Source organism: Epinephelus fuscoguttatus, linkage group LG3 (genome assembly GCF_011397635.1).
Source record: "Epinephelus fuscoguttatus linkage group LG3, E.fuscoguttatus.final_Chr_v1".
NCBI classification, from domain to species: Eukaryota; Metazoa; Chordata; class Actinopteri; order Perciformes; family Serranidae; genus Epinephelus; species Epinephelus fuscoguttatus.
In genome coordinates, this window is record NC_064754.1 from 23192843 (window position 1) to 23218092 (window position 25250).

Sequence of the window (25250 nt, forward strand, 5' to 3'; positions counted from 1 at the left end):
ATTATCTGATTATTATTATCTTGTAGATTTATTGCATTCATTACAAACAAGTACAACAACTTAGCTAACAAACAACAATAAATAACAAACTACTACTATACTATATATTAATATGATAAACTAATACTTCTCAAATACACTCCACTCCATAAACATAAATGCTGCAGCATGTTCTGACTGTGAAGACCACTCACTGATGAGCTAGATGGACTAAAGGTTGGTTTCCCTACAGACCAACCATTTTCCCCTTATATTTGATTTTTAAACCATTTTTTGCAGCCACCTGTGTCACCTATGGGAGGATCTGACTGCTAATTCAGACTTTCACTTCATTCTTTCTTTCTTCATTCTTACAATACAAGTCAATCTGCTCTCAATCATTCTTAAAAACATGTTTTTCTTTTCCTTTTTGTGAACTAAACTTCAAATGTCTGTATTTAATTCAATCTTTAAACACAACATATCATTTTCAGTCATTCTTGTGTTTGTAATACAGACTGGATATCATGAAAGCAGTGTTCTCTATTGTTTCAAATTAAAGAATTACAAGAGAATTAACAGCATCTTATTTAATTTACAGAAACACTTACTTGCTTGCCACAAAACCACACAGCCCATAATTACTGAATCCATTTTAACTGCATCAAAATAATTGAAAAAAGTTAACTAATTAATCAAAAATGAAACAGATACAGTGAGTATTCTGATTCCTGGTATCGGAGAAAGTGAAATCTGTCTCAGAATTGCTCAATTCCATATAAAATCCAAACATAATGACCCATAATGGCCCCAGCACTCCAGGGGCCCCAAAAGTCCCAGATTTACTCTATGTCGATTGGTTTGTGCTAAATTAACTGAAACCTTGTGTGGAATTATGCAGCACAGAAGCACAATATTAACTGACATGATAAGGACCTGCTCTTGAGTGTTAAAGAATGTCTGTGTGTGAAAATCTGATTTAAAGACCTTTGTTTGTGCCTATACTGTCATAACCAGCCTGTTACAACAAATTAATCAGAGGGAAACTGTAATATCAGTAGTGTAGAAAATGAATGAATAGGAGTAAGCAGCATAGGTGTTGTATTGCAATAGGTAAGACAACAAAAGCTATAAAGCTAAAACCATGTGAGAGAATAGGGGATTTCAACTGGTCTTTCTGCATGGGGCACATCAAGCCTTCAGATCCACACACTGCAGACAGAAAAAAAACTGAGCAACAAACAGTGAAAGCAAGCAGAGGGCCCAGCAGCTCCTATTTGCCCTGGGGCCTCCAAGCAGCTTAATCCGGCCATGAGCCTGCCGATATCCTAAAATTTTGTTATTGTCAACAAACCCCACAAAAATACCAAAATCTGAGAGGTCACAGATATATAGTTTCTAAAGGCTTAATAATATCCTGTGAACATGAGTCAAACAGAAGTAAACAATGTTGGGGACTGTTTTCAGCCCTGGATTTGGCGTCCTGGTGGTTATTTGCGGCAGCAGGACAGTACATGTTGTACTGACTCAAAATAAGCTGCTGCCTTACATTACAGTGTTTATAGTAATGTGGGAATGTGTGGCTCGTTGATGTATATTTAATAAGTTCTGGACAACAATGGAGGTCTATGGCACAGAGGAATAAGATACATCAGGCTTTGGATATCCTTTAAGAGACTCAGAGCTACAACACTTGTTTTTAAAGAACTGCTGTTCATGTTGTATGAGCTTCTTTGACGTCACCCTACTTCACTTATGTTGTTGTTCAGGAACAGATGAACTGAAGTGAACACCCTCAGTGAGCCTGAACATTTCCTGACACAAAGGCCTATGGCAGACGTATTAAGATAAATAAGTAATTGTTGAACAATTGCAGACTTGTGTATTCCTCTGACAAAGGAGGTGCACTTTGGCTGATACATTATATCGCAGGAATCAGACAGTGCGTCTCCTCCTTTGTTGTGCATTGATTATTATTATTCCTCAGACCTATCCATTCTGCTTATCCCGTCTGTGTGTTTCCTGCAAGGCGCATACTGTACGACGCACTTCACCCTACAGTTATGGCTACGATTCAACGAGACATAATGGACGCCACATCCTTTATGCTAAAATATGTTTTGGGTCTGATCAAACACAGCATATGTTTATCTACCCTGCCCTTACATGGCTGTACCCTGTTTGCCACTTTGCATGGCAATCCCTCCAAGCTATCCACCATGGCACTCGCTCGCACGACTTGTGGCAAAGACTATTTCTAATTCATAAAAGCCAAAAGGAGCGATTCAAAATTCATGAACAATCTGTCCTGCTACAACCAGTGATTTCTGTGACTGTGGGGCAGTGGAGACATGGAGGCAACAGAAAGGAAAGTTCTGCCTCCCCTCATTTTACAGGAAGACACACAGACACAAGTACACTCAAGCCTGTGCATGTACAAATGCATACAAGAGCAAAAGGTAAGAAAGAGGTTCAGATAGGCAACTACTTTGTTAAGGCAGGATTTAGATTGAACAAAATATATAGGATAACCATAAACAAAAACAGGACAAATTGCTAATGGAGTTCTGCATTCATGTGACAGATGCTTTTCTGAAGGGAGTGAACAATGGATAATGATTATTTTTGCTCCAAAAGCTGGAAAACTAACAGTTTTTTTCATTTAACATAAAACATTATTACATTTTGTTGTCATAACTGTTTATTATATTGAACATATTTAACTTTAAAAACAGGGATAGTTTGAAAAACATCTAAATATCCTGCATAAAATATAGATGCTGTGCTTCGTTCAAATTTATCTTTTTTAATGATGAAAATTAATGTAACAAATTAGGATTATTTTTATCATGGACTGATATGGCTCTTCTTGATTTCAGATATGGTGCAAACCATGCTGTTCAGCTATTATAGGCCTTTCTCACTGACAGCATTTTGACATTTCTCAGTAAGAAAAGCACAGATACTGTGTAAAGAACAAAATGAAAGCTGAAAATGAAAGGTATTGTGCATGTTGACTCAATGTTTTGGCTTACCGGGACATTTAAACAGAATGAATCCATCGTTGTTATTGGTATCACCTGTGTTTTCCACCCATAACAAGTCAAAATGTCTGCTGTGGAGAGGCACTATATGCATGCAGTTTTATTGACTTCATATTTATTGTATAATTGGTTGTATTGCACTTCAACAAATCACACATGCATTGCCATATGAAGCTGTTAACATATTATTTTCATTGTGTGTTTCAACTGGGGAAACTTAAATTTACAGATACTGAATGTCCTGCTGACATTCAAGTACAGTCTGTGCACTATCTCAGTCCAGAACTGCTTATCTTAGTCTTGGAATTTGAAAGAGTCCATCTGTGCAAACAAACTCAATATAGGAGAGGGAAAGAAGCAGAATTATCAAGATGCATTTGTCTGATATCTTGTACTTTAGTCCTAATTTGCAAGTATGGACAAACATAGATACTATGAGACAGAAAATTGCCCATACAACTACTATGGGTAGGTTACAAAGGCTAATTTAGGTGTCAGACATAATGAATAGTTTAGGAGGCACATATTCCTTGATAGGTTTGTCATTTTTATAGAGATGGGGGTAAAGTAGGTTAATTTATTTGCAAATTGAATCACTTGTAACCTACCAAATGCATTAACAGGCCACAAAAACCCTTTTCTACAAGGTCTGGGTTGCCTAAATGTGATCTATAAAACAGTGAATATGGTGACCAGTCTAACTCTACCACAACAAATTTAAAGTCTGGTATCCTGGTAATTGTTAATTCACATTGCCATCTGCTGGCCAAAGCACAGATCATGTGATCAATGAGAATGCAGAGCAACCAAACTAACTATAGCTGACGTTAGACTGGGAAGCAGTTAGTCTTCATTGATTGGTTAAACTGAGATAATCAGCCAATCAGATTCAAGACTGTAGGTGGGACTACATGTAAAGCGGACAGCAGGAAGTACACCCTCAACAACAATTACTTTTTCGGAAACTTTTACCAGCGTTAACCCAGTAAAAGCAATGTAAAGTGTACATTCATCTAACGAGTCGTTGGACATATAACTGAGGAGCTCAGCTTTATCTCGGTCGACAGTGAGACACTTTCAGCGGTTCAGACTGGTTCATCTTCTTTGTTTGTTTACATAATGAAAAGCTCCTAAGCTAACGTTAGCAACCTAGCTTGGTAGAACCGAGTCATATGAGCTGTTAATTATCCACAAGCTTTGTCCTCATGAATGAAACTTAACACTAGTGACAGAGCCCAACGAGCCTGGACATAAGTGACGCAGTGAGCCGGTGAAAGTGTAACAATGCGAAGCTAACGCTTAATGTGTCGAGCGTTGGTTAAATAGTGTTGTCACTGTACCTGCGGCGGTGTTTAAGGCCCTACAGCGTCTTCATGTCAAGATGCCTTGCTCCTGTGGGAACTGGAGAAGATGGATTAGGCCGCTGGTGGTTGTGCTGTACATATTGTTGCTGTTAGTCGTCCTGCCCCTGTGTATCTGGGAGCTGCAGAAGTCAGAGGTCAGTTCGAATAATCGATGAATCTGATTAATATGATGTCTGATGGTGATTCTAGGAGTTCTGTTGGTTTAACACAGTGGTGAAATGCAACTTAAAACACATGGTACTCAAGTGCATCAATAATTTTTTTAAAGGACTTGCATTTTACTTGATTTAAGTCATAGTAATTTAATGTTAATACATATTAATACTTATCTACATTTCAGAATTATGTATTCAGTTTCTTACTCTACTGCATTCATACTACTGCAGTAGGTACTCATTACATTTATAGAATCATACAAAGCATGTGACTCACTTTTTTTTAGGTGTCATGAATTACTCACCGCAGAACATTTCCTTATTATCAAATCATATGAGTTTGTTACTTGAGTCATACCCCCATAAATGAGAAAATCTGCTCTTGCACTTAGAATATTTCTGTTTTCAAATGAATCTTTTTTGCTATAATGAAGAGCCTTTCTTCACAATTCCAGTCCAGCACCCTGCCATCATTTCTAAAACCATCTTTGAACATGTTGATTACAATTATAAAGAGTTTGAAATGCTCCCACAGGGATATGAGATTTAAGTCAGTGGTTGCAGGTGCATGCATTAATATTACATACATATTGCATCATCGAAAAGTATTGTATTTCATGGCTCCAGAGGCTGGTGGGACATCATGATAAGAGTATGCACTCATAATATGATGTTAATTCTGCTACAGAAGAGACTTGATAATCAATATAATTACGTGGGGAAAAAAAGTGGATGTATTGATATCCAATTTCGTGCATCCTGCCTTTTTTATTTTATTTGTACAAAGTTGTATTGCTATATTATTTGAGTAAAGAATGTAAACTTCTAAACAGCTTCCACCCCTGACTTTAAATGTAGAGATGTTACATTCTGGGTCACCAAAATTCTAGCTTGCCAGACTTAAATGCACAACGAGGATAAATGTTAACTGTGTTGACTGTTTTCTTCCATGTAATGACAGGTTGGCACTCATAATAAAGCATGGTTCATCGCTGGGATATTTGTCTTCATGACCATACCCATATCATTATGGGGCATTCTCCAGCATCTGGTTCACTACACTCAGCCAGAGCTGCAGAAACCTATCATCAGGTAAAGATGTCATCAATCATGTCAGCCTTGAACAATAGTCTCAAACTGCTTGTTAATTGTATTTGTTTTTATTTTTTTTTTAGGATATTATGGATGGTCCCAATCTACAGCTTGGATAGTGTGAGTTGTGTATTATATAATCAAAGCCATTGTGCAACACCTACTGTATATTATGCATTGAATCCATATATATGTACATACAGAATTATGGACATTTAAATACAGGCAAAACCAGATCTTTGCTGCCATATCACCATTCACTGGAGACATTACCGTGAGCCGTACCATTGAGAGACTGCCTATATCCTCACTTTCCATGTAATCACTTTCTTTTTCCTGTTGCAGTGGATTGCATTGAAGTACCCTCGTATAGCAATTTATGTGGACACATGCAGAGAGTGCTACGAGGCCTATGTCATCTACAACTTCATGACCTTCTTGCTAAACTACCTGGAGAATCAGTACCCCAGCCTGGTGTCGATGCTGGAGGCCCAGGAGCAGCAGAAACACCTTCCCCCTCTTTGCTGCTGTCCGCCCTGGCCAATGGGAGAGTACGTTTCCTTTAAATTTAGATGATTTTTTACAATGAGGACTTGGCATGCATACAATCCATGTTGGGCCATACAGTAAGCGCAATCCATCCAACACTAGTCAAAGATTGGGTGTAAAGTGAATCACTGCTCACCATACTTTGACTCAAACATGTCAGCTTTATTGACTGTAATCATATTTTCTTACTTCAGTTGCTTTCAGTTGCTCACAATTAGAGGTCCAACTGAAATTCTACTAATACTAAGGATTTATCAGTGGTCTCAATTTTCTTGCATAAATGATGTATCACAACATTATCCCTCTGATATTTGATTTTAAAGAGCTGTTTACAGTTTTTAAGAAACGCAAAAAAAGTGACCTAAAAATAAAATAAAAGATGACAAGTTTGTTTCTTGAACTCGCCGTTTGTTTAAAACCATTGTCATATTGATGTAGAAGTATTTTTAGTACACAAATTAATGACAGTCACCAGCTTCAAATTAGACTCAGTCAGGCAACATCTGTAATTGATGAACAAGCCTGTGTCTTTTTTTTCCACGAGAGCCAGTTTGTTCTCCGAAACTGAAGGAGAACAAATTAATTAACATTTGCCTGAAGGTCAGCAGCATCAGTCCCATTTATTAACTTTTAATTTTATAATACTGCCCTAAAAATGTGACCCTTGACAGGATTGTTGTATTTTGCATGATGATATTTGCCATGGTTGAATAGTTGTTGAGGAAAATGAAGCACAGTGCTATGTTAAATGTTACATTTGTTTCATGGATCCACTCCACATTTCCGTTAGTGATTGGGTTTGATTTTAGATTCAGTAGCTTTTACTGATAAGAGCAAACTAGATGTTATTAAACTGATTTAATTCTAATTCAATTTATTTGCCATACATTTTTCTTTGCAGGGTTTTGCTGTTGAGATGCAAACTAGGAGTGTTGCAGTACACTGTTGTGAGACCCGTCACAACAGTGATTGCCTTGTAAGTAACCTCTGCTTGTCGCCCGCACTCGTCACAGCTTTTCGGTCACTATTTGTGTTGATGTATGTTTCTATCTCTTTGTAGGATCTGTCAGCTGTGTGGCGTGTATGATGAAGGCAACTTTAGTTCGAAAAATGCATGGACGTACCTGGTGATCTTCAACAATATGTCACAGCTGGTAATACTGCTGCTGTCTTTTATGAGTCTATATGTAATTTGCCTCAGTTAATGACTGTACAATACAGGTAACAGATGTAAAAAAAAATGTTACATCCTATCTTGAACTAGATTTCTCTTTGCCTTGATCTAGTTTGCCATGTACTGCCTGGTGCTGTTCTACAGGGCTCTGAGAGAGGAACTGAGTCCAATCAAACCAGTGGGCAAATTCCTATGCGTCAAAATGGTGGTGTTCGTCTCCTTCTGGTAATTCTCAGTGTTTTCAAACTAAGTGGCTGTTCTCCAGGGTGCCAGGTGATACAGGATAAACCACAGTAAACCAACAGGAAGTCAAAGTTCCATCGCACATTAAGATACCAGGATTGACACTGTTTTATTGACAGATGACTGAAATCTTGAACTTTGATTCCTTATTGTTTTTACCGTGCTTGTAAATACTGTATATGTTGAAGTATACCTGCAGTCTCCTGATCTACATAGATGATGGCATGTGGTAGCTACTGAGAATAGTTATTTTCTGAACTCTTCTAGGCAAGCTGTGTTTATTGCTTTGCTGGTGAAAGTGGGTGTTATCTCAGAGACGCGTACATGGGACTGGCAAAGTGTGGAGGCTGTAGCTACTGGGTTACAGGTAAGCTAAAGTGTATTTAATTAAGACATAACTGAGATGAGAATAAGTAGATGAGTTGAGTTTGATCTAAGCGACAGTTGATTTCATATAATATATATAAAACCATATGGTACCTGTTAGAACTTTACTTTATTAGCTTGAAACACAACCAGACACACCAAACTGTCCTGTTTCCTCAGGATTTCATCATCTGTGTGGAGATGTTTCTGGCAGCCATCGCCCATCACTTCAGCTTCACCTACAAGCCTTACATCCAGGAGGCTGAGGAGGGTTCTTGCTTTGACTCTTTCATGGCGATGTGGGACATCTCTGATGTCAGAGCAGACATTTCTGAGCAAGTCCGCAATGTTGGTAGGTGGAGTACTTGCACAGTTGTGTATTTGTGTCTCTGGTATATTCTCCAACATGGAGAAGCCGGTCAAGACTTTATGTTCTCATTCACAGGGAGAACAGTAATGGGTCGTCCGAGGAAGTCCTACTTTGGTGAGGCACAGAATGACGGTGAGCGGTCGGGCCTCCTCTCTTCAGCCTCCCAAGATGCCATCTCAGAGGTGGTGCAAAACCCCGTGTCACCCAAAGGTCAATACGAGGGCCTGGGCAGAACCCTCACACCGCACTCTCTGTCAGCCCCCGCTGGGCTGAGCTCAGCCCCGTGGGATGAAGGATATGAGGCTAGTGTTGAAGAGACCCAGGAAGAGGACAGGACCAACCAAACCAAAGAACCAACAGAAGGAGATCTCATCGTGATCACCTAGCCTATCGTTACGGCCGACGACATCACCCACAGACTACCAGACATGGTTGGGCAGGACCCAATTACAGCCTTGCCATATTTCTTCAAACATTTCTGGACTGATGAAACATTAAATAAACTGTTTCAAAGGGCACATCAAACAAGTGATAGTAGAAGTCTGCCAACAAATGCAAAACCAGATGGACCTCTCTGCCGGTGACAGCTCCAAGAATGTTCAGTGAAGTTATGGTACTAAATGACTCGCAGATATTGTCATACTTGGGAGCTCAGTTGGCTCGGCCAAAATGGGTATTAAGTCACTGTAATCGTGAAAGTCTTTTGGTCAATTTTAACGTGCATCCCAAAGAGCACACTAGTCGTGTTTCTTGAGATAAGACGCCAAATAATGCCTCCTAAAGTTTGAGCGAAGCTTCCATGTGTATCCTCTCCAGATTGGAAGTTATTACGCACTTTTTTTGGGTGTCATCTCAGTCATATCATGATCTCACGTGACAGATGGTTAAGGGAAATATGCAACTTTTAAAATACAAATGTTTTCTTTACTCTTTATCTTAGTTCGTAGTGATTTCACAGGACGTCGATTGAAGCAATTGTAAATCAAACTTTGATAGTAAAGCACATTAGATGTCCAGAATCACGTTTTGTTTGTTCCTAGCCTGTGTAAGATGTGTGAAAAGAGCCGAAGCAACAACTTTAATGGGATGCACAGTTAAGAAAAACAAATGAACATGGCACATGCTGAGAAATGTGTCCTAACTGACAGTGTGACATCACTACAGAATTAATATTAAAGGTCCAGTTTGTAGGATTTAGTGGCATCTCTTGGCAGAAATGGTATTTGATACTCATAATTTATGTTTCCTTAAGTACCTGAAAATAAGAATTGTGTTTTCATTACCTCCTCCACAGACGTTTCAGTTCTGCAACCTGACAGCTAGATGCCTTTAAATCATACCAACTGGACCTTTAATGTAATGTATTTCCTAAGGGTTATAACAAGTAGTATTAAGTATTAAAACAACATACACAGTTCAGTTACAATCAACACATTCTAGTGAATTCCCATCAATGCTTTACAGCATACAGCTCACTCTATCATGTTTAATAGAGATTTGTTCACTAGTCTTTTCAGATGCCTTGTTTCATGTGCTGTTGAACTCATGTATCCACTACATCAATTTAGCTTTTATATTCCAGGATCAGTTTTATTTGATGAGATGTTTCCAATTGTTTTAGCCTTTGTTTAGATAAAGTTACTTTGCAGCTGTTGCACCGAAGCCATTTACTTTTTACCCGCAGATTTTCTAAGCTCTTTCATCATCGTGACTTACATGGATTTGTGCAGGGGTATTGACATGTTTAATGTACCGTGTGAGATATCAGTTTGTGTCAGGGAAAAAATACAAATGAATCAGCAGTGTAATCTGCATCATGTCCAGCTAAAGAATGTTGCATTGCCTTACATTATTTTATTTTTTTTAAATTAAAACTGACAGGATTACATCAAAGCTGATGTAAATGGTACCACGTTTTAATTTAATTCCATCTCTGACAGTCTCTTCAATAAATCAGATTAACTACATTTTCTGGTTTCTTTTGTTTTTGCATTTATTAAGAAAATGTCACATTTATTGGTGGAAGTTTTTTTTAATTGATACTGACAAACAACTGCGCCCATGACCAAAAGACTACAATATTTATACAATATACTTACAAATACATTTATAAGTATAAATTATAGATGTCCTGTGATCTTATAGCACATTTTACAGATACAAATATGACTTGAAGGTGACTGCGATGACTCAGCTTTCCACTGATACTTACAAAGGTGTGGCTGGTGCAGGCTTCTACTAAATGTGTCTGGGAAAACTCTGAAGACAGGTGTAACATTTATGAAAAATTATACTGAAAAAGGCAAATCTGTAAATGATACAAGAAAAGGAATGCATAATACTTCATGCATTTCCCGATGTGTCAAAAGCCTCTATTCAATTGAGGCTTAAAATATACAGAAATGAAATTACTAGGGAAAACTACAGTGACAGAGATCATTGCTCCATCGGCCCAGGTGTGTTATCTATATGAGCCGACATGGAGATGGTGCTCTTGTGAAGCTTCACAGCGAGGCGGACCCAGTCTCCGGCCTGTACCTCCAGGGGCTGCTGCAGCACAACAGCAGCCTGCTTCCAGTGAGAGTTCTTGTTGAGGGTGCTGACACTGATCTCCTCATCCAGGTAGATGTGGTACCAGAAGGGAACTGCAGTTATTCTGCCTGTTGACGTAGCCTGAACCTGGGAAACAGAGATTATGGTTTAACATGATAATGAAAGATATACAGTACTATGCAGGATTTTTCTAAAAAAAAATTCCCTCTCTCATCACTTAGGACTCAGTACAAGTGTATGGCGGTATATTTATCTGCAGAGACTTTGCCTGTGTTTTCTTATTTTGTTATTTTTCTCTGTGTTCAGGATGTTAATGGGTGTGTGCCCCCTCAGCACTCTGGTGAGGCTGGGGCTATAAAAAAAATGTGGCGACAAGGGGCCAAACCGAAAGCAGTAAGGCATCCAAGAGACAAAGTGCGGAAAAAATGCAAATATAGCGAGGCAAAATGCCAAATGAGTGAATCTAGGGTTGACTTTTACTTTTGCTTTCACTGGCGGGCACGTTTACAAACTGTAACCGACAGTCCTGCATTATGTGCCTTTAACAGTATGTAAGAACAGTCAGCTACTAATATACAAGATGGTAATTCTTTTTAGTTCAACCCTGACTGTTAAGTTACTTTCAGTTTTTCCATTTTTATTATTATGTATGAAATTCAAAAAGTGGGTTTGTGCTGAGACCAAAAATAAAAAGTTCAGAGGGAAAGTAAAGTTTTAAGTTTGTCTAAGGGAGATGTGCACAGTAGGTATGACTCATTTCGAAGTTTTTGGTGCAGCATGATTGTGTACCAGAAGGTAGCTCAGGGAGTTTTTGGGGGATTTTCTATATTGGCAGAGTTAAAGCATGAATTCAAGTTTGAGCAACGTTAAAATGAGGTGTCACTTTTTAATCGACTTTATTTATATAAACGCCAATCATGTCAGCAGTGCTCATGAGGCTCACCTTTACTTCTCTGTTAGTGTAGTTTGCGGTGGAGTCCATTAGGTCAAGAACAAAGAGCTCCAAAGACTCACTGAGATGTCGGCACACCAGCGTGGAAAAGTCCAAAAACACATGGACCGGCACCTGAAGGACATAAAAGATAAACACAGTGTTGGCAGGACTGTCTGATGTTATCAATAAGGAACTATATGACGTGAAGACCAATAAAAGACCGGAGAGGAAGAGCTGCTCGGATATGTCAGCGATGTAACACAAAACAGGTGCTTCTGTTGCACAGCTTGGCAACCACTGTCCGCAAGATGAGGACTGGATTTCCGCCACAAAAATCAAGGCACATTTATTTACAAGTTAAGTACACCAAGTAAAAAGATGATTATTGTGGCTACATGATTTTCAAAGAAGACCAAAGTGTATTATATGTTGCTTGTACTAGTGAGCCTTGATTTATGTAACTTGATTTTTTTTTTGACAGACAGAGGAACTACACATCATGTTCGTTTATATTTGATACAGATTTTTACAAAAGCTTCATTACAGTGTATTAAAAATCATGCAGATGCTGACTCAAAGTTTTTGGCACTCCTTCTCCCACACCATTATTTATCCACATTAGGTTTTAATTCGTAGTGTCAGTGGATAATCACTCAATCACTGATTAATGCTCAGAAACTAATCTTCCACCTCAAACTCTTCAAAACTTGACAAACAGGCCGCAGTTTCAAGGCAGCACACGTAAAAGCTGAGGGAGAAACCAAAGTGGCAGCACAGAAAGTGTCACAGTTTCTTTTACTGCAGAACAAAAGAATCTTTCCTCCTCCCTGTCACAGTTGTGTAGACCTCGGAGCCCGCTGTTTGATGTGCTTGATGTAATGTATACTGATGGATTCAGGTAGGAATGTCCTGGGCCAAGCTGTGTGTTGTGTCTTGTGTGACAGTTGTGCTAGAAAAGTGCCCTCCACCGAGGGCTTCAAAGACAACATCTGTTAAAACAAACGACCGTCCCACGTGGGGCCTGTGAAATTAGAGCACAAACACGATGCTGGGAGAAAAAGATAATTTCCAGACCAAATAAAGAAAAAGAATTCAAAGGGATTTCAGAGCTTCTTTAACACAGCTGGAAAGCACACATCAAAGAGGAGTACACAACAGAAAACACAGTCCTGGACCTTAGTATTCCAAGTGAAATACCTTGTTCAACAAAAGACAACTCAAACATGGTGGGAGACAAAACAACTGGTTGCACGGCCTATCTTTGTTGTGCCTTTATAGTATTGCACTATGTGCCAATCATATTCAACAAAACCAACACATTTGCACCTAATGGTCAAACTTTAAATGTGAATGACGCAAGCTCACAAACACAACTAGCTTCATGTGAAAACTGGCCATATTGACTGTTGCATCAGGAACATGAGAGAGAATACAAAATATGAGTGGCCTGAGATGTACAAAAGGAAGATTCTGAAACTTCTGTTACGAAAACTGAAGAAGCTCTCAGCTTCACAATATGGTTCTCGTGTGCTTCAGTGTGTTTTCCTTAATTAGTTAACTTAAAAATACTGTTCAGTATCAACACATCATCAGCCTAGATATTCCTGGCAAAGCTGACCAAACTGCAGGAGTTTACATGCAGTACATCACATTTTATGCCATATTTTTAACGAGGTTTGTCCCTGTGCAGCAATAACTTCTAAAATGTTTGAATTTAAAAGTCATGCTTGACAAATAGGTATGACATTGCATTTCATAATCTGCACACGTGCAAAATCATCTTTCCCTTTGTTGCTCAAGATGGAACTTTCTCCATGAAAATAAAGAGAAGCAAGCACAAGATGTGATCTGGCAGCTTTTACTGATTGCCTCAGTAATGGTAGCCTACAGTTTTCAAAATTTAAAAATGCAGCATGGGTGAATAACAGTAATTTCTATAGGTTTCCTCAAGTTTGGCACCATATTGGCCAGTTAATGAAGGTAAGTAAACAAGAGTATGTGGATACTGTGATACTGAAAGTTTTCATAGAGGCTTACGTTTTGAACTCAAGTCAAAAAAAACATCTCAAGAATAGTATACAGATGAGTTCAGTTTCTTTTTTGTGTTAGTTTTTCTATGTTCATACCCATATTTACATTTACTTTATTTGTCCATTTTGGCTTCTGCATTACACACTGTAACACACTTTCATGTTACTTTCTGCTGTAACTGTGTCCTACAGAAGGCCTGGAAAGATAGGGCTATAAGCCCTCTGAGTATGATGAAGTTGTCTGACTAGACACTAAAATAACTAAATAAAAAAGAGAGAGAAAAAAAAAAAAGTAGCCTACATTTTTTGTTAGGCCAAGATAAAAAAAAAAGTAAGTAAAGAAACATACAGTTGTCAGTGGTATCTGATATTTGCTGAGACGAACTGGTTGCGTCTGGTTGCTATGATACGGAATATCTGCAGAAGTAAAATGCCTGCACAAGGTAGAGTTACTTGCTATGGATGAGGGGAGGCTAAAGCATGTGAGGAGAGAGGCTCGGCCTGCTGGTACATGTGGGCTCATGAGAGGAGACACATAAATAGGTATATATATATAGAAAGAGTACATTAACATATTTCTCCTCCATTGTTGTTGTTGTTGTTGTTGTTGTTTAGCACTATCTGAATTTGACAGTTGTCTTTATGGTATTTGTCCCGCCCCTCCTATGTTGTGATTGGAGAGCTGGGTGAAACGTGACAGTGACGAGTGCAGAGTTTTACCCAAAGTTAAACATTTTTTAACTCTTGGTGCTCAGAAAAAAACGCCAAGTGGGCAGTGTTTACTGCAGAACAGACCAGTCCTTTGTCATGTTGCTGGCGTTTGTAGTGTAGTGTAAATACTGGGTTCTCCCATTGCAGAGAATTTAACAAATATGCTGGTCTCAGGAAAAATGACTTGGCCCCTTAAGCCTTGTCGCCACTGAACACTTTCAGTATGGTACCTTTGAAATCAAAAATAACCCTTCAGACATGGTGCCTAGACACTAGGTCTGTTTAGCGTTACCACCACAAACAGTACTCTTAAATGTGGGCGGGGTTGTTGTCACTCACTGCTCCGTCCAGCACTCACTTTATTTCCTCATCACCAGTGACACAGATGGAGGTTTGCACCTCATTCATTGTCCACAGAATGGGGTTGCACGCTGACATTTTCAGAACAAAATAGAACAGGAAGGAGTGAGACCAAATTGGTGACAGTAAGGAACAGTTACATAGGTACCACCCACAACTTTTCACAGTGGAAACGCGTATCTAAGTGAACTGAACTGTACTGGACTGCTTGATGGAAACGTGGCTTTGGAGTCAAGTATGAATAAATAAGTCAACCTGGTAGCTCATGTGGGGATACTTACAGTGAACTGGTTGATGAAAGGAGCAATGTTGAATCCCAGTGTTGGCTCCTGACCCTGGACAGCACTTTCCAGCAGCAATGTTTCCGACTCCACCAGCATGCCGTGCACCACAATCTTTGCTGGGAAAATACGTCCTCCGTCCTCCAGCAGACACCTAATATGGGTCACAGACATGCATTTTACTCTATAATATATAAAAGCACTAAAATGATATTCAAAACACACAGGGCAAAATAAACAGACATGATACAGCCTTTCTGCATTCCCCACTCAGGCCTTTTTTATCCTTGAATATTTATTATCTCTATTTCATTTGTGCCTCCTTTTATTCTCTGGAGATATGTGTTAAGTTTTACCTGGCCAGTGAAGCTTTCTCCATCAGCTTCTGTCTAATGAGACCACAAGTCTCCACACAGTCCAGCATGATGGCGCTCCACAGCTTCTCCCTGGACGGCCTCTTCAGCATCCCCTGCTCATCCTCCATATGGTTGAGCCAGAACTCTAGATGCTGCTCTGGGACATTATTGGAGCGAGCCAGTCTCTTCAGGACTTCCTGTTGCTTGTTCTTTTCCACTGAGCTGTATGCTTTTACATGACCTTGGCTGGCCGCGATGAGGGAAAGCAGGGAGAAGCCCTCTGACACATCCAGGACATAGAGCAGGTCACTACAGTCTGCAGAGTCAGTGAGGTCAGACTGAACACCTGATCCTCGCTCTTTGTTTTGGCATTTCACCTTCAGCTGAGACATGAGTTTGGCCAGAGCGCTGCAGAAACTCTGATGGTAATCCTGATTGTTCAGGAGCGCCATTTCCGAACACTCCAGCATGCAGAAGTCTTTAGTTTGATTCTGGTCAGTCTGAAGACATGCTAGTGCGCTGCACAGTTCTGCCTCTGGGTTTAGATTTGAAACGGGGGTTCCAGAGTCCTGCAAATCTGGACGCTTGTCTAGACGGATTTCATGCCCGTCTCTCAGCACAGCGACACTGCAGAGCCTCAGGAAGGAATCTCTGCAGGAGACTTCGACAAGCAGCTCGTCTTGAGGTTTCAGGACAAAACCTGAAAAGAGTCAGAAGAAGAAAACACTCACTTGACCTGATTATACCGGAGCTGTGAGAATCTCAGTTAAGTTTTAGTACCAACTCAATGCACTGTAGCAAAGAAAACTAAGCACTGTCAAGTACTGAAAATGGCAATGAATGTCCGGTTAGATTTGTAATGCTGTTTACTTATTTTTAAATCAAATAGTTCCCGATTTAAATTAAAGTTAGACTCTTTTATTCAGGTTTAGGTTCAAAGTTTAACAGCTTCATGTATTTAACAACATTTAGAAAAGGTTATTGTAAAAAAACATCTTCATATTTCTCAAAATTAAGTATTAAAGTAAAAAGAGAACTTACGAAACACCTGAAATGATAAAAAAAAATGGAGATAAATAACGATAAAATTATTATTTTATGTCAAAATGCTAAGCTGACAGGGGTCTACGGATACAGAGTGTCATATGCTGTACAGCTTGTAAAACACTTTGAGGCAAATATGTGATTTGGGGGTTTTATAAATAAAACTGACTTCACAATTGAAACCATTTTAAAGGAGACACACTGAAGAAAAAGAAGGAGCTGCAGAGAGGGGAAAAAGGGAGAGTGAGCCCAACAGAGAAATGAGATTCAGGGGACCGGGTGCACAGAGAGAGGGGGAGAGGCGCCGAAAGGATTCCTACAGGAATAACATCTGTTCCGTGTCTTCATGTCAGCGTGCGGCTCGTCAGAGGCATTTGGGAAAAATGCATATTTATTGCCTATAAGAATTTCATGAACACTAAAGAGTGTCACAGGCGATCACGGCGCACACGTCACGGCGGCCGGGAAACGGATGTTGGTGATCACCGGGAAAGGTGGCGGCTCCCTTGACGCTGCCGTCGCCAATTAGCAGCGCGGTGAGATGCTGTTGAGCCCTGTCTGAGAGATGATGTACTGCAATGCCAACTGGAACATGTCACCTCGTGTCAGGGGCTGTTAACTTCACAGTGGCTCAGGATGACAGCAGTGTAAAGAATATGCAGTGCTCTTAGTGATATTTGGCACCTGAAAAGTATGATGTTTGACAAACAGCAATTTTATTTTTGGTGTAATAGCTGTATTTCAAGCTAAGACCATAACATTTTTAGTTATATTTATTTGTTACAGTAGTGTTTCCATTAATGGGTCTTCACAGTGTACTGTATGTTCTAAGATGTGATTTTTACACTGGCATATTGTGGACTTCAGTGATGATAATTAGGTGATTAGGTGATGTCTAATTTTTAAAACTTTCAAGGAGCTAAATCTTTATGTATTATCACTCTATCATCACAGTAAATTATTTTTACTATTCTCACATGTAGATCAACTAAAAAAAGTCATAAACTTGGGCCTGAAATTAACTGAGGGCTGATGTAAATAGTAGTTATGGTTATAAGCTGAAATCAAAGGTGTAGAGCTGGTTGATGAGTTGGGTGCACAACTAGGTAGATGGGTATGTTACTGAGGAGGATGAGGGTTTACTTTCCTATATATTCCAATAGCTTCTTAGCTGAAAGGTGGGTAACCCCCGATACTATCGTACATGTTTTCTGCAGATATCCCTGACATTATTTACCACATTTGTAAATGTTAAATACTGTATGTAGTCTGCAACACACTGCCCTCATCTGATGTAACATGGAAATGCAAGAAAAATCAGCATAGATAATATAAGCAGAAAATAAAATAAATAAAATGAACTAACGACGACTAAAGGACAATTCATTGGACATGCTGAACCAGAAGAGTAATGCTTAATAACTTAACACACAGAAATCAGTGTGACATATGTGTTTCTTGAATCTTACCCTTGGTGCTGTGGACAGGGTAGATGGCCTGCTCCCAGCATGTGTCCTCCTGGGGTCCAGTAGACAGACTGCTCTCCTCATCCAGGTGGAGCTGGAACCACACGGCCAGAGCGTCCAGCTCCCCCTCCTGAGTGACAGGCAGGCGAATCTGCTGAACCTCCCTGGAGCTCAGCCCCTCCAGCTCCTACAGGGTGCCAGATAGGGTTGTTACATGGATGTCAGCTACAATATCAAGCATAATGAAGTTTGGCTGTAGAGGGAAGTGAACAAAAAGTGCTATAAGGATCTAAAAATGTGATCAGATCTTAGAAGGTTTCATGTTGAAAAAGAAGTTGTGAACATTATTGTCCTCTGAGCATTTGATAGACAGTTTGGATGTTACTGTCCTGTGCCTTTTCATGCTCAACTTGGTTGTTTAAACTACAGTAGGTGTCTTTTATAAAAATAACTATTTGTCATATTTGCTGGATATTCTGTTAAAAATCAGGTCACTCCACCTAGTGCCTCTAATGGTGTTTGCAAGAATCCACCGTGCCTGAACAAAAAAAAACAACAATCTGAGTTAGAAGAAGTCTCTGACACAGTGTCAGTCACTGCTCATGCACGCTCTGCACTGCCAACAACAGCATACAATGCAAAACAAGTAAACAGATGAAGGCCATCGGTCTTCTTCTGTGTACTCGTCTTTGCCGTTTTGTTGCTGGTAGTTGTTTCTCAGCCACAGTGTTTGAAAAACTCCTCCAGAAGCCATGCACTGCAGATATTGAGCTTAGCTGAGTGAGGGCATGCCCAGCTGTGTTAGAGACTCCTTGGCTCTGATTGGTTGTTTTCATTTAGGTGCTGTGGATTCATGTAAGAGCTATTAGGAGCACTACCAGGATCCAGAGGAACCTGATTTCTTCACACAGATTAACTGTGTCATGTACTACTGTCTGACTATCATACTTGCTGAAACTGTTTCAGCAAGTATGGCAAAAAGTTATTTTTTATAAAAAGTTATCTACTGTAGCTTTAAGTCAGACGCTGAGAAGAGCTATGCAAAGATATGCATTTTACATTGTGTATAAATAACAGTAGCTTTCATAATTCACAAGTCTAATTCTACACCTGACGGGCTACCTGCTGTATTTTCATCCACACCAGTAACATCAATATGATATGAAATCTGGCCTGCCTGGCTGCTGCCAAGCACCAAGAACACACATCTCCGTCTCAAAGAGTTCACCACAGCCAGTGTTGTAAATGTACCTCTCTTTTGTGGCATTTTGTGAGTAAGCTGGAGATATTTAAAGAGTTTAAAAATCACAGTAAGTAAATAATACTCAAGGTCTGCTTATATTCTTACGGAAAAGCCCTCTGAAAGCCGAGGATTTAAAATGGTAACACCAATAGGATTTCCTGTGCTAGATGGTATCTCAACCCCTTGAATGGGAAAAGCAACACAAACAGAAACCATCCAAATGTGGAAGAATTTTATTATTTTTCCACCCCTGCTTATGATCATATTCTTGGGATTGAGATACAAACTGAAGACTGAAGACATAACTAAGTGAATCACACTCCCTTCTCTGCTAAAAGAGTTTGCCTCACTGATTGCCACGGTAAGTTTGTCTGATAGTTCCTACTGCACATGTGTGGATAAATATCAACTAATCATCCTACAGGTGCTGTGCGGGAGATAAACACGGTGCCTCCAATCTGTCAGGTACTCACTGGGAGCTAATGAATCAGGCAACAATCCCTGCAGGCCCGTAGCTAAATAATAAGTGGCCACTGATGAGCAATATTTTAGCCTGTGAGGCAGCCAATATGTTCATGTAATGGGACCAATAGAAATATGGTCAGCTAAATTAATCATTTTTCTCAGAGGTACATTATTCAGCTTGACTCACGGCGACAAGTACACATTGAATATTAGGATTTCTCACTTGGCTGAGTATCACACACAAAGACAAAAGTGAAGTTAAGTCAAAACACATTAAATAAATAGTAGCTGAAAAAATTTAGTTATCATAGTTTGACAGCACTTGTCTTTCCTATTTCTGCTCACCTGCACGTTGTTGAAATCTATGTTGAGGGCCATGAATGGCTCTGTGAGAGATTTATATCCCCCTGGCAGTCTGCTCAGTCTCTCTGTGGTGTACGGCTCCATGGAGTCGTCCGGCTCGGGGCTGCAGCTCACTGGGCTACGGAGCTCCCCGGCTGCAGCTAAGGACAGACTGCCCACCTCTGATACACAAAGCCTGTATGGAAAAACAAACAGCGCTCTAAGGACAGGTCCACACACTTGTGCTACTGCTCTGTTGTCCTGATACACATTATATCTGACACACAGCCTACTCAAAGAAGCCAGGTGGACTCCAGGGATTTACCTGTGATGCCTGCGGATCTCCAGGGACTCAACAGCCATACCAAACACAGTGGCTCCGGCGGGGATGACCCGTCCTGTCGCAGACTGCTCCTGGAACTCATTCTCACCTCTCTTTAGGACAAGAAAACGGCACATTAACATCCCTTTAATGGCACCAACATAACGTGAAAGTTAACCGGATACATTTACGTGTAAGCTGGTTACTGTGTGTGTCAAAAAGAGTGAAATGTCGCAACTCGTTCTGTAAACTTGGGTATCGTGGAAGTTGCCTGTTTGTCAGTGAGATCTGAACTTTGCTGGATGTTTAAAAAACCCAGGATGCTGGACGTTCCTTGAAATAAAAGTTGACAAGAAGGAGTGCCTTGAAGCCATCTTTAGTTTCATTCTCTGTGAGGCTAAAACTTTTTTTGACTCCTAGCCCACACACTGAATTGTGAAAAATTCACAATAGCTGTTTTTGGCATTTTCTAACCCTGTTGTCAGTGCCAAAACAGCAAAAGATTTTGGGCACCATGAACTCATAGAAACATTAATATTGCAGCGTGGCAACTGGAGAACAGAAGTTCTGTTTTTTGTGTTTGTGTTTAATAATTGAAGTTACCTGTGGAGGGAGCAGGAGGTGGTGCCAGGCATGAATGAGACTCTCTATTATGCCCTCTCCAAATAATCCTGCATCTACCGTCTCTGTCACCACCAAGGATACCCTAAGAAAAATAAACATTGAATGGAGAAGCAGGAAGAAAAATTAGTGAGTACTTATAACAGCATTAACAGAAATAAAGGTTGTGTGCTTGTAGCATCAATGCAAAATATCTTTTGGTATAAACTTGCACCTGTGTGGGATGTCCTTTGGCACCTCCATCTCCAGAGACTTCATATGGACGATCTTTATGCTACCATCCATCCCATTAGCAGTCAGTACCTCACAGGCCAATTCATACATTGTCTTCGACAGCTCGCAGGCGTACACCTCAGCAGCTCCTGCATTCTTTGCACACATACTTCACACAGAGAAACAGGAAATCAGACCAACAAAACCCACACGTTAAAACACGGATCCTACTCTAGTTGTAGCGACTGCTGTACCACCAAGTGTGGTTGATAAGGACCGAGCTCTAACTTACAAATAAACTACACTCCGCAACGTAAAAAATAGAGAGTTTCCAAGTTCGCATGGAAAATATCTCACCCAAGGATCCCAGTGCCAGTACCTATGTCAAGTACAGTGTTGCAGCCGCTATGCACAGCCTTCTGAATAGCTTGCTGGTACTTCTGGTTCCTCTCGTGGTCGTTAAGCATTAAGAAATGCCAGCGCTCCACCAGCCAGTTGGCCACACGGTAGAAGTTCTCTCTAGCCTCTGGATAGTCTGGTCTCAGCTTCAAGGCTTTATGGAAATGACCCGCTGCTTCATCTCTGAAGCCCATCCTGGATAAGAAAGGGAGACCCACAATATTGTCAAACACAGCATAAAGCAAAAAATTGCATAAATAATGCCCTACATATTGATAGCATTTATGCAGATGAGGATGATACCTGAACAGGTGTTCGCCCATGCTGTTCAGGATGACCTCATCAGCAGGAAACAGCTCCAGCGCTTGTTCGTAACAGTCAAAGAGGTCCTGAATGCGACCCACAGAGTCCAGCTCCTCTGTCCATTTGAAGAGAGTGAACCTGAAGGACTCCTAAAAGGAAGATGTCACAAATCCAGCTCCAAAATTAAACACCTTTTCAGACTGTATGATTGTGGTTATGCATAGACAATATTTGACAGTGCATGTACGCAGACGGGGTTGTCAGAGTAGTGTAAACAGTCATTACCCTCGCAAAGTCCTTAAACATAGGTGCAAGATTCAGGACCAGAAGGTAGTGCACAAATGCAGTCCCATAATCTTGGTTGAAGAGGCACTGCTGGGCGCTTTCTAGGGAGCTAGAGACCAGCTCGTTCCTGGCAGGGTCCTCTCTTCGTCGCCTGCGGGTCCTCCTGCCATGCTTTGGCTTTGCACTGGCATTAGGCATCGCTTTTAAGACAAAAAGGAGAGTCTGTTAGTTAATGATAATGTCTGATATTACGAATTAATGCCACTTTTAATAAGGCAATCAGGTTCCACATATGACTCTGTGCTGTAATGTATGGCTGTAGACTGAGTGATATAATTAAAAAACTAAATCAACAACAAGCCAGCTTTGTTGTTTCTTGGTCATAATCATGACATGTGACCTCATGATTATGTAGGCAAAATTTTGGTTGACTCAGAGGGTCTTATATTTTTTTAATTACCCATACATATTTTTGTTATGCCAAAATATAATTAATCTATTTTTATTTTCCTGGAAATGGGCACCCATATTAACAACAATAATCATAAAAATAACGTCAACTTAAAAAGGAAATATGCCATAGTAAGAAATAAGTAGCAATAAGTAATCCAGTGTTGATAAAATAAACGTTGACAGTAATACTTTAAACAAAATGCTAAATACTCATGGGTGCAGAGCCTCTATGAAATCGTGAAATATGCTGGCAATCTCAAGCGCTCTGTGGGCATGATTTGCACGCGTGCAATTAAAAAAACAATCACAACTGATTGTGCCCCCCCCCCCCCCAAACTTGTCATCAGATCTGCACCCATGTAAATACTTTAAAAGCATTTCTGATCATTTAACTCGACTTACCGTCTGTTGTTTTATATCACGGGTTGGGAATTATGGGATGGAGACACACAGAAAATATCACTGCCTTTTAGCTACGGTGATAATTTTCCAAATACACGAACGTTAACATCACGGCCGTTAGCATCGTTGCAGGCGGTCCGTCCTCTAACAGCATCCCAGCGTTAGCTTACATGCTAAAAGCTGCTCGACAGCCGCTGCGATACTTTAACTGCTTGTCAAAACATGACCGTTACTGTTTAAATCAACGTTACAACGGCTGGACGTTGATTAGAGCGTAATGCACATTTCTGCTAACGTTTAACAAGGAATGAGTCCGCGCGCTAAAAAAGCCGGTCAGAAACATGTAACGATGCAAGGTTCCGCATGCGCAATTGTGAATAATGTTTATCGTATAAGTGGTTATGAGCAAGACGCGTCAACTATAAAGAACATGGTGAATAATATTATTCGTATTTATTTAATAATAACGCCACGGTAAATGTTCCCGCCTCAGATTAGCCTCTGGTGGAACCAATGACGGACGAATCTTGAAGCACAGTCAAAGAGTACAAAAAAGAAAGATAGTTCCCACCCATACAAACCCTTACAGAGAACATGAAGGGAGCGTTCATAAAATGAATGAATACACATGATTTCATACTTTTGTTGTGTATGTGGTATTCCTGTAGGTTAATCCCTTTAGTGCTCATTATATTTTCACATTCAAAATGACTCCTTATTGTTATTGCCTATGGTTTTTCATTCATGTTTGTGAGGTTTTTGATGGTAGCCTTCTCCACTTGCTGCTTGTGATGATTTGCCTGAGGGGGGCTGAAGCACAGAACTTTTGTAGAATTTATGCAGCAGGTTTTAGTCCCCTGTGAAAGGTACTGAGATGGCTTCTGGTGTTCTTGATGGTTTATCTTGTTTGTTGACCCTGAGTAGAGCCACTATAGGTACTGAAGGATTCATATGGGCTTGATACTGCACTGCAGCTGAGAGATCACTTTTGATTATTCTTTGGAGGGCCTCCCCTTTTCTGTTGTATTTCCCTTGCCTTGCTGTAAGCCTTTACTTAGCAGTCCCCAGAGCTGTACTAATGAGGATCCCATTTTGTGACACTTCTGCAGCCTATTGTTTGTTTCACACAGTTTGTGCAGCCTCATGTACTTACACTTTATGCATCATGTAATTACTTATCGTGTTCATACTTTTTCTTTCATATTGCAGATTTAACTGAATTTATTTTATACTTCTCTATATGCTGTAATTAACATGTAGGCCTGTGTCTCTGCTTGTGTTTCCAGTGTTATCCTCACCATTCTGTTAGCCGCAGCTTCTGCCTCTCATGTATTATCAGAATGAATGACAAGTAAATGAATGAATGACAATAAATAAAAAAAACTTGGGCTCCATTCAATACACGCTGACTGTGAAGTTTTTAGATAGCATGTCACTCTCTGTTTTAATGTGGCGTCATGCTTAACTCTGATATGCAGTCATTTAAATCTTGCTTTAACAACCACATGTGAAACTTAGACGTCTAAAAGGTGAATCTCTTCAGCCAAATTTAGCTTTAGCAACTGACTAGAAGTTGTGGAAATTAACTCAGTACAATTATTCAGTTAGTGTACCTCGGTCTAATTTTGAGGATTTTTTTTTTTTTAAATTTTCAGCCACTTCATCCTTACTTCTGCTTTACCATATTTCAGATAGAAATATTAAACTTTTCATTCCACTACATTTATTTTACAACTGTAAAAGTTACTTTACAAATAAAGATTTCAAACACAAAACATATCATGATGATGTGTTTTGTGTTTGATGAAACAGACCATGAACAATAGAAATTGCACATTTACCACTACAACAATAAATTCCTGCTTACATATTAATGTATTACTAATAATGATGAATGCATATAATATATAATAACACAACACTCTCACTGTGCAATAAGCATATTAAATACTTCTGTTTTTATATACTTTTAGATATTTTTTTTCCTACCAATCAAATGGCCGTAAAGCCTACTATTTAATATTCAGTCATTGATATTTTAAATGTAACACTTCAACTTATAATGGAGTATTTGAAAAAAACAAAATAAAAAAAACACGATCCTGTTATTTGTAATCAAAACATGTCAGTA

General features: G+C 39.7%; 2 protein-coding genes across 3 annotated transcripts; one reads left to right on the forward strand and one right to left on the reverse strand.

Moving 5' to 3' along the window:
• Window positions 1-3933: 3933 nt before the first annotated feature.
• On the forward strand, window positions 3934-10303 carry tmem184c (transmembrane protein 184C). The gene is made up of 10 exons (XM_049571617.1): window positions 3934-4521; window positions 5504-5634; window positions 5718-5754; window positions 5980-6185; window positions 7085-7159; window positions 7244-7337; window positions 7470-7582; window positions 7868-7967; window positions 8147-8318; window positions 8412-10303. The coding sequence occupies exons 1-10, from the start codon at window positions 4405-4407 to the stop codon at window positions 8720-8722; spliced, it is 1356 nt and encodes a 451-aa protein (XP_049427574.1). The 5' UTR covers window positions 3934-4404; the 3' UTR covers window positions 8723-10303.
• Window positions 10304-10348: 45 nt separating this feature from the next.
• prmt9 (protein arginine methyltransferase 9) lies at window positions 10349-23532 on the reverse strand. Of its 2 annotated transcripts, XM_049571615.1 has the most exons (13): window positions 23120-23532; window positions 22265-22464; window positions 21980-22128; window positions 21635-21871; window positions 21279-21446; window positions 21047-21149; window positions 20447-20556; window positions 20125-20317; window positions 18075-18258; window positions 15562-16261; window positions 15206-15359; window positions 11833-11955; window positions 10349-11015 (listed from the first exon to the last, which is right to left on the reverse strand). In XM_049571615.1, exons 2-13 carry the CDS (start codon window positions 22460-22462, stop codon window positions 10773-10775), a joined length of 2562 nt encoding a protein of 853 aa, XP_049427572.1. In that variant the 5' UTR covers window positions 22463-22464; window positions 23120-23532; the 3' UTR covers window positions 10349-10772. The 2 variants fall into 2 exon arrangements, with proteins under 2 accessions (XP_049427572.1, XP_049427573.1); XM_049571616.1 differs by lacking the exons at window positions 21980-22128; window positions 22265-22464; window positions 23120-23532 and having other exon boundaries at window positions 21657-21776.
• Between the last annotated feature and the right edge of the window lie 1718 nt (window positions 23533-25250).